The sequence below is a fragment of the Schistocerca nitens genome, chromosome 5 (assembly GCF_023898315.1).
Source record: "Schistocerca nitens isolate TAMUIC-IGC-003100 chromosome 5, iqSchNite1.1, whole genome shotgun sequence".
NCBI lineage: Eukaryota > Metazoa > Arthropoda > Insecta > Orthoptera > Acrididae > Schistocerca > Schistocerca nitens.
The window spans coordinates 301,065,532-301,075,639 of NC_064618.1; the positions used below are offsets into that span (position 1 = coordinate 301,065,532).

General features: G+C 43.3%; 1 protein-coding gene across 1 annotated transcript in view; it reads right to left on the reverse strand.

Moving 5' to 3' along the window:
• LOC126260417 (homeobox protein BarH-like 2) overlaps window positions 1-9,555 on the reverse strand; it is a 151,614-nt gene extending 142,059 nt beyond the window's left edge. Inside the window, exons 1-3 of the mRNA XM_049957746.1 lie at window positions 9,413-9,555; window positions 9,107-9,286; window positions 8,721-8,878 (exon numbers count right to left, since the gene is read on the reverse strand). Of these exons, the coding sequence (XP_049813703.1) occupies window positions 8,721-8,878; window positions 9,107-9,286; window positions 9,413-9,555 (481 nt within the window). The remainder of the gene's footprint in view (window positions 1-8,720; window positions 8,879-9,106; window positions 9,287-9,412) is intronic.
• Window positions 9,556-10,108: the final 553 nt, after the last annotated feature.

Sequence of the window (10,108 nt, forward strand, 5' to 3'; positions counted from 1 at the left end):
TTAAGATGTATCCACTATCTCCATTTTCCCTCGAATACAAGACTTTTGTAAAAAAAAGTAGTACTGAATACGAAATCACACTCTTAATTGATTGTACTATGTGAAATACAGTTAAAAAAAGTTCCTTTAGCTCATCATTAATATTGTGCTATCCGCCCCCGGTAGCTGAGTGGTCAGCGCGACAGAATGTCAATCCTACGGGCCCGGGTTCGATTCCCGGCTGTGTCGGAGATTTTCTCCGCTCAGGGACTGGGTGGTGTGTTGTCCTAATCATCGTCATTTCATCCCTATCGACACTCAAGTCGCCGAAATGGCGTCAAATCGAAAGACTTGCAAACGGCGATCGGTCTACCCGACGGGAGACCCTAGTCACACGACATTTACATTATTTAATATTGTGCTGTTTTGAGATACCTGCGGCGGTCACAAATCCATTCGCGTTACGTTTCGTTCTTTTATAATCAATGAAGTATGTTAATGACGAATGGGTACACAATTACGTGACAGGAACTAACGTCGAAGACACTCCTCTCCACTTGCCTATAATGAGCAATGTATGAATGTTAAAAAAATTAAGAGAATGCGATAAATAGTTTCTGGACACCAGCCGGAACAGTGTCAACGATAGTACTAACACGGCGTTAATAAGGAATCACCACGACTTTTCTTTCATACTGCGCTTCAACCGCTCTTGCCAGTGAAGGTGCAATTGCGGTCTTTCGTGGCACGGTTGAGTAAATCAGGATATGCTGGAAACTATTATTTAGCAAACTGTCAGTTTATTCTCTCAATTTTGGCAATATTGTATCTTGTCAACTGCAAAGAATTAAAATTTGAAGGTTGGTCATTATAGAACTAAAAACGATTTCTGATGAGTAAGAGAAAGCTGAATAATAGATATAAAAACCAAATGCAGTTGTCTATAACTATAAATTCTGTAGAAAGTAGCAAGTGTAGTTAATAAAATGATGATAATTCGTAACGGTTTTGTTACGCCAATATCAAAATAATTAGGAGTGGAAGGCAGAGATTGGGATATCATTGTACAGGGTTATTACAAATGATTGAAGCGATTTCTCAGCTCTACAATAACTTTATTATTTGAGATATTTTCACCATGCTTTGCACACACATACAAAAACTCAAAAAGTTTTTTTAGGCATTAACAAATGTTCGATATGTGCCCCTTTAGTGATTCGGCAGACATCAAGCCGATAATCAAGTTCCTCCCACAATCGGCGCGCACTGCAGGCCGACCCGTTGATTTCCCCTTACAGAGGCATCCAGAAGCTTTAAACTGCGCATACCATCGCCGAATGGAGTTAGCAGTTGGTGGATCTTTGTTGAACTTCGTCCTGAAGTGTCGTTGCACTGTTATGACTGACTGATGTGAGTGCATTTCAAGCACGACATACGCTTTCTCGTCTCCTGTCGCCATTTGGTCTCACTGCGCTCTCGGGCGCTCTGGCGGCAGAAACCTGAAGTGCGGCTTCTGCCGAACAAAACTTTATGAGTTTTTCTACGTATCTGTAGTGTGTCGTGACCATATGTCAATGAATGGAGCTACAGTGAATTTATGAAATCGCTTCAATCATTTGTAATAGCCCTGTACATGGAAAACAGAAATACTAACTAAGTGAAATCACAATATGGTCGCGGGAAACGTAGCAGTGTACTAAGAATCGAATAAAGATTTTTGAAAATCAACGATAAAACTCAAAATAAATGTATCATCGGGAGACAGAGAGGAACTGGAAAGTACTAGGGTACGAGCTAGCGAGAGCTAATAAACGTGAAAAAAACTTGAATTTTTGTGTCTTGAAAGCGACAGGTAACAAAAACACCAATATCATGTTCCCCATCATATGAGACCTGCCGGATGAGACAGACAGCAGTAATCATTTTCATCGTCAGAGACCGGAAATGTTAAGCGTACGGAAGAAATCTTAGGCGGGGGAGAGGGAGAGAGGGAGGGGAACGCGGGGGGGGGGGGGCACAGGAGAGTTTAGTATTACAGTACCGAAGAGAATATAAATAAGATATGGGACCACATAGCGAACTCACAAACTGTGAAAAGTAATGTGTATTGTTAAAAGGAATGCAAATACCCGCTATTTCCAAATTCCATTCGTATACTCCCTCCATTACTACTAAACACGTCCGAAGAAGGGTTTCACTTATTTTGAAATGTTCTACAGCAGATATTGTCTCATATTTCCGTCAATATACAGTAGTGCACATTAGTTATGCAGTTTACATAATTACACGGCCATCTTTTCTCCCCTGTTCAACTGCTTTCTATTGGTTTCCTTGCAAGTGGAACTCAATAAATGTTTCCGGGCATTTTTAGTGTCACTGCAACGTAACTAAAAAAGAAAATTTGCGGTCAGTTATAACCTAACATACGGTCGCAGGTTCGAATCCTGCCTCGGGCATGGATGTGTGTGATGTCCTTAGGTTAGTTAGGTTTAAGTAGTTCTGAGTTCTAGGGGACTGATGACCTCAGATGTTAAGTCCCATAGTGCTCAGAGCCATTTGAACCATTTTATAATCTAACACCCACCAGTTTTGTATGATTGATGTTTGCAGTCAGTCTTTCACGGTTGCTAGTCATCTTAATTGCTACACGTTTTTTGCAACTGGATTTCAGTTTTGTTTCCTTACGTAACATGTTTCAATTGGCAGTTCTGTGTTCAAAACTGCTACTGTGAAATACAACGTATATAAACCAAATGACTCAAAACGTACAACATGAACACCACCCACGGATTACGCCTTAGGCCTGTTCCGATTGGGCAACTGCTGCCTGCAAGAGAGTACGCGGAGCGATCTATGATGACGAAACATGTGGTAGTCAACATCTCGTCAATCTCCCCAGCCACTGTCTCCAGTAGATTAATCCTGATGATGCCGCTGCTTCTTTATTCAAGCAGCTCCTCATTTGCCCTGAAGAGGCTGAGTAGGCCCCGTTAATGACTCGAAACGACACACTATTATAACAATCACTTGTTTTGTAGATAACTTAAAATGCCTAAAACAATCAGGTGAAACATATTTGGTTAAGAAACAGAGGTGAAATTCTGTAGCAAAAGACGAGGAATCGTTAGGCGTTTCTACAAGATAAACGCCGTTGCGCCATTGTTACTGTGGCGTGAATGTTGTGAACTGAGTTTGCGAAACATTGGAATGTAAGAACCCGGTTGTTTCCATCAGAATTTCAACACGATATCGAAACTACGCCGTGATAAAGAATTAATATGCGGTTCTAACCTGTCTTAATGCCTGACTTAAAAGGAAGTAGCAAGGTTTTTATTAAAACAGTTAAGACAGACAAATTCTGATTACTTATATACCATTATTTTTAGACAAGTGATTTCTTACCTTTGTGTACAATTGAACTATTATTATATTACGTAAGGAATAAATAATCAAATAGAAAGTGAGTGTATTTATTCACGAAGGTTTATGTTTGAGTAATTGTTCTCTGTTAAGTTTCGCAGAGACCTCGACGAGCAAGTTCTTTTCGACCTACGCAAGTTCGCAGTCTAGAGTTTTATCGTAAAATGTTAAATTACGTTGACGATTACAAACATGCGAATTTTGTCAAGGAGTTACTCACATTTAGAACAATATTACTGAACGCTGTTTTCAGCTGAACACTGAACGTCCTGAAAGAAATCACTGTTTTTTGCGGCAGACATCTGGAACTGTCGAACTTGAAGAAATGTATCAGTTTGCGGATATGTTCTTTGCCGGTAATACATAATTAATTACTCTCAGTTATTGTTGTCAATGTACTCTATTGTGGGATCTAGTAAATAAGAGCACTCACTGTACTCGCTATCTTACCCCCATGTCTGATATGGGATGACTGACAACTACGGGAGAGTTCGTCATTGCCCAGCCAAGAGAATCGGATCAAAGTTGTTTTGCATGGTTTTACCAATATTAGGTCGAACACCTAGTGCATGTAAAAGCTGCGAATGGACCCTCTTTACTTTAACATCTGGAAGTGTGGAGCAGCTAGAGGCATTAAGACTTGTCCTATTAAATAAAGTTTAAAACGGTTTGATTAGAAAGACAGCAATATGGAACAATACATTTGGTTATAATCTAGAAGCTGGTGGCTTCCAAGATGCAGTTCTCTCTGTACCAAAGCATAGCAAAATTATAAATACAAGCCAAATTATTTTTGTGTAATTCTCTGTAGGAACAATGTTTGTAACGGAGACAAAAGGTGTATTCCAGAAGTTGATGGTTCCCGCAAAAACCAGAAGAGACAAATGAAGATAACGTTGTTCAAACTGATCGAATGTTTAAGCGTAACTATGCTACGAATGCAAAGTAATTAAACAGCGAAGGCCAACGACATTTTCTTGCTTTTTGGAGGCCGTGTTCCACCTTAGGATTCCACACAAACACACTTTTGAGACGCGTTTCCTTGCGCTTCTCTCAACGCTAAAACATCAGTATCACTGCGGTTTTCTGTGACAACGACAAAGGTTGAACATTGATTACAAAGTGTACCGATGGTGGCAGGACATTCATGGCTTGTAACGAGGACTAAAAGAGAAATCTAATCAGTATTAAAGAAAGGTCATTGCTCTTGACAAATATTTGAAATTGTGCTAATTTTAAGGAAACCCTATCCACTCGTATACAGAAATTCAATGCATTTACGTGACGTAAAGGAAACAGCTACTTTTAGTACGACCCGCGCGGATGGAACTTGCCTCCAAGCACGTTCAGTATACTCACGATTGCCTATATATAACCGTTATAATTTTCTTAAATGTTAGAACATTTACTGTAGAGCGCGTCCTGAAAGAAGTACCCAGCACTGTTCTTTGTCTACAGCGGAGTTAGGAAGTTTGCAGTTGAATTAGCAGTAAAATCGGTGGCTGTAATAAGAATGTTGCCGATGCTATGATAGATCTTTGCTGGCGCACAGAAAAACCAAAAATTTGGTAAAAAGAGGAGCACAATAAATGCTATTACTGTATTACCTAAACCTGTAAAAGGCCTGGTACAGGTAGGGCACTATTAATTAGCGAATTAATTGGCGAACATGCTGACGAACACATCCTCAAAGGACACCGTAATTCAATTACTCCAGAAGTTATACAATTTGCGCCTTTATTACCAATGAAATTACTAAGCAGCAGCAACGGCAGAAGTGAAATGATGATATTTGTTCTCGTAACTGGAAAGTATCGAAATTGATAATGGAAGAAGTAAGTGAAGAATGACGAATACATTTGTTTTATCTGTTGTCAGTTACGTGTGGCTGTGCTAAACATCAGTGTAAGAGTACAAGATCTTTCCCATCCTTACACTATTTGACGTTGTCGTTTATTCAACTGCAGAATTAATTACTTTTCTATTGTGTGACTTATTATATATTTATGGGAGCACAACTGCAGTACTGAAATGTAACTTATACATCCCTGCGACTGAAGACGCCATGATGATACGAAATATCATTGTGAATGTCAGAGTAAACAAATATCGTCAGTACATTTGTATCACCTGAAGGTATGTTGTAGGACTAAACCGCAAAGCTCTTGGTGAAACTTTATGAATTGAGGTGATAATGTTACCTTATTTCCTCGTTATTCGGAATTCACACTAGCGAGGAAAAAACTGGGGCGCATTTGTAGTGGAATATTTTATACGTAACGGCGCAGCAAGGAAAGTTTCGTTTTATTCGAAAGGCATTGCATTAGCTGTGAATGTCACTGTAGCCGTATAACTCGATGAACTGTCTATATAATACAGTAGACTTTTACAGTTATAAAAAGAAATACAGCTTTGGAAGAGTGTGATGCTTTTGCTATGAATGTTCTTTCACTTTCTTTTACAATACCTGCACAAAGAGAGAGACTACATTGTGCATAAACAAAAACATAAGTTGTTAAGAGAACTGTCAGTATATAACCTTTTTTAATAGCAAAGAAGTCTGCTCTGTTGAAGAAAAATACAGTTCCTTTTGGCGTTATTTGGCCTTATCGTACGTCGTCCATGTTAGACAGTGGTTTGGAAACTGCAACAGTTCATACACGGCTTTGTATACCAACATCTGAACAATTTGTGGACTGTTTATGCTGTTGTTTCGTGCTTGTCAGACGTCTAAAGATGAAAATGTAGATTTATCACCAATCTGACGGTACTTTCTGCTGAACTATTTTGTAAGTACCTTTATTATTGTTTAAAATCTGTAATTCTAATGCTATATTACGCTAATAAGTGTTGATTATACCTTATTTGTAGCAAAATTAAACTCAAACCAAACAGCTGACGTCCGGCAAACAAAAACTTAATGTAATCCACTGATCCACGTGAAGATGAGGTTGTAAGCTCTCGAAACGCGTCATGAGAGGAAGTAAAAAGTGACTGTCGCAGATAATTGTTTCAATTCATCTTTTGCGTTAATTCCATAATGGATAAGGTGTGCAGGCTCCGTCTATCGACTTTTAAACATTATTTGATGTATAACTGGATATCTGGATAAAAAGACATTAATGACAATTGACAGCCGTCCGAAATTAATTCTAAACAAAGCCGCTGAATGCGAATATCTTGGCATCAGCTGTGTTAGGGAGGAACGTAGGCCTACTACCTATTAATGACACATGAAAATTTGTGCCGGACCGAGACTCGAAAACGAATTTGCCGCTTATCGCGAGTGGTCGCCTTAACAATTTCGGCTAGCCGTGCACGCTTCCCGGACTGACCAAAACTTCTATATGTCACACTGTGTACATCTCTATATCATAGTCCGCTCCACCTATCACTTTCGCTCGTAGCGTGACTGTTGTCCCGCACCAGTCACGCAGAGACTACAAGGAATCGAGACCCATGACGTCATCGTCCTGTGCACGCCTCGGCACGTAATATTTACTTGTATGTCTGGATTGAAAGTGACGACTGACAGCAGTCCGAAATTAATTCGAAATAAATTCGATGAATGTGAATATGTTGGTATCAGCTGTGTTAGGTAGAGATGTGTTATATACTAGTGACATAAGACTGTTAGATGTCTTTGTAAGTATACAGGATGATCGTAAATTCCCTTCAAAACTTTTAGGATTTGTAGAGAGCAGTGAGTACATAATACTTTGAATAGGAACCCACTTCCGGAAACGTACCGTTTCCGTTTTACAACGCTTTCACTTCAGATGTGTAGCGCGTCCATGTCTGCTGAGGGAAATAGAGAAGTCTCAAACCTGCTTGTCCTGATAGGTAATAGGATAGAACGGATGACGTGTACTACGACAGACGGTCACCTGATGTAATGCATGAATACCGTTCTGTGCGTACAGTATACTGAGCTCTTTTATGTTTTAGAATAATGTAAACACCTAACGTATAAGTGTTAATACAAACAAATGTGCTTAAGTGATAAATGGATTTGTCGTTATGCTTCCTTTCGAGTTGTTACCTAATAGCTGTACTGCGTCACGCATACTTCAGTTCCTCAAGCAGAAGTGGATGAGTTAAGCATCTGAACTGAAACCACCATAGAACGGAAACGGCACGTTTCCGGACAGGGTTGCTATTCAAAATATTACATACTCACTCCTCTCTACAAGTCCTAGAAGTCTGTAACGGGAGTTTTCGAACAACCTGTGTATTTTCTGCAGCAAACAAAGTGTATCGTGTGAAATGTTTAGACCGCACGTTTCCTGCTGTTTCACTCACCAGCAGTTTACCATAGAAACTTTGTTAAGAACATCTATTATGAATTTTGTTTTGGCGATAAGTAAATTGTGTCATTGCTAGTTTCTTAATTTGATACTTTATTTTGAACTTTTGTAATTATCTACATAGCTACTCTGCAAATAACACGATTCATGGAACCATCTCAATAATTCTCTATTATTCCACTCTCGAACAGCGCGCGGAAAGAACGAACGCCCATATCTTTCCGTGCGAGCTCTGATTTTCCTTATTTTATTATAGTATGTATACTGACGTGAACAAAGTTAGTGATCGAAACTTCGTGAGAAGATCCCGCCGCAACGACAAACGCCTTTCTTTTAATGATGTCTATCCTAAATCCTGTATCATGTCCGTGACACTCTGTCCCCTGTTTCTCGATAGTACAAAACGTGCTGCCATTTGTTGAACTTGCTCAATGTATTTCGTTAGTCTTATCTGCGCAGGAGTGCTCCAAAAGAAGACGGACAAGCGTAGTGTAGGCAGTCTAGATCTGCAGCATCTTCCGTGTTCTGCCAATAAAACGAAGTCTTTGGTTCGCCTCCCCCACAACATTTTCTATTTGACCTTTCCAATTTAAGTGTTCGCAACACGAATTTGTAGGTATTTAATTGAATTTACAGCCTTTGGATTTGATTGTTTTTTTATGTAACCGTAGTTTAACGGATTTCGTTTAGCACTTGTGTGCATGATCTCACACTTTTCATTATTTATTTTCCCACCATACAGATATCTTTTCTAGATCGTTTTCGAACTTGTTTTGGTCTTCGATGACTTTGCCAGATGGTATCTCTTAACTCTACTTTCACCATTCAGTAACGGGCTAGGGTAAATGACAAGTTAAGGTTGCGGACAGAGTGAACACACTACCATTTGGCGTTGACGTCGCCTACCCTCCGTTCCACTGAAATCCAGCGTTACTCGGTCTTAACGCGGATTTAAAATTGCTAAATCGGTACATCACGGAATGAGATATGTCACACGAACAGTGGCCTACTTACCCGAAGCAGAAGGGTTGGTCCTCCGACACGCCGCCACTGCGGAGGCGGATCCGGCAGTCCTGGGGGCGGCGGCGGAGGCGGTGGAGGCGGCGGTGCTGAGGTCGGTGGCGCGCAGCCCCAGGATAGCGTCTATGGTGAACGACTTGCTGGGAGGCGGCCTCGCGGTGGCGGCGGCTGCGGCGGCCGTGGCGGCGGCAGCGGCGGCGGCGGCGGCGGCCGCGGATGCGGCGGGAGAGCCCGTGCCGGCCGCTGCCGCCGCGGCGTACATGAAAAACGATGTCGTCGGGGGCGGTGGGGGTGGCGGGGGCGGCGGCGCGCCCGCACCCGAGGCCGCCGTCGCCTGCGGCTGGTGCTGCTGCTGGTGGCTGTGCTGGGCGTGCTGCTGCTGTTGGTGGTGGTGGTGGCGCAGCTCCAGGAAGTGGCTGAACGCCGGGTACGACAGCAGCGGGTTCTGCATCATCTTGGAGGCGGCGCCGCTGTCGGAATCTTCGTCGTGCAGAGGTGTCACGCTGCCGGGGCGGTCTGCCGGCGCTGTGTCATCTCGTCGCACTCGTAGGCCTTCCACTCTGCGGTGCAGTCCTCAGCTGTCACTACACATGTGGCCTCGCTGCGCGACACCTCGCAAACACTCGCCGTCGCGTTCTCAGCGGACGCTGCTTGTCGGCCCTGAGCGTGCGCTACTGTGCGAGCACGTTGCCGCGCTGATGAAGTCAGGTTCTTCCCCCCTGTGACGCGCGCTCGCGTTGCCTCCCCACCACGGCTGCCCGGCTCCCCACTCCGTGCATCGATCCCTGCAGCCGGATTGGGCGCGCACCGCCCCTTCGCGCCCCGCCATTGGTCCGCGCCCCAGGTTATTAAAGGCGGAGTTGGATTTGGAAAGAGGGAAGGGGCGGGGCTCTTTTACGTGAGATGAGATGTGAATAAAGGCAAATGGGAGAGTTTTGTAGCGGAGTCACGCCTCTCCCCTCTCGCGTTCCTCCTCGGCCGCGCGCTGTCTCCCTCGCCGCCTCTTTCTGCCGCGCTTCAACTTTTTTCCCCCTCTCCCCGCTGCACTACCGCTGCACGAGTTCTCACTCAACCCCTTCCGAACCAAAGGACGGTGACTGAGGACTTTTTCCACATCTCTCTCTGTCATTCTCGTATCTCCCCCTCCCCCCCACTCTCTCCCTCTCTCTCCTCTGCCCCTCCCCAGACTCGGCTAGAGAGGTCGCACAATTGCCGTGGCGCGCGCGGTCTGTAATCTCGACCCACGCCGGTAATGAATCATTAGAGTCGGGCGGCACGTCAGTTCACTGCGGGGGAAAGTTATTAGCCAGTCGGCGCTCGCCAATAAAGCTTTGATGCTGGCCGCGGCCACGTAAGGCTGGTCGGCCGGCCAGCTTCATAAA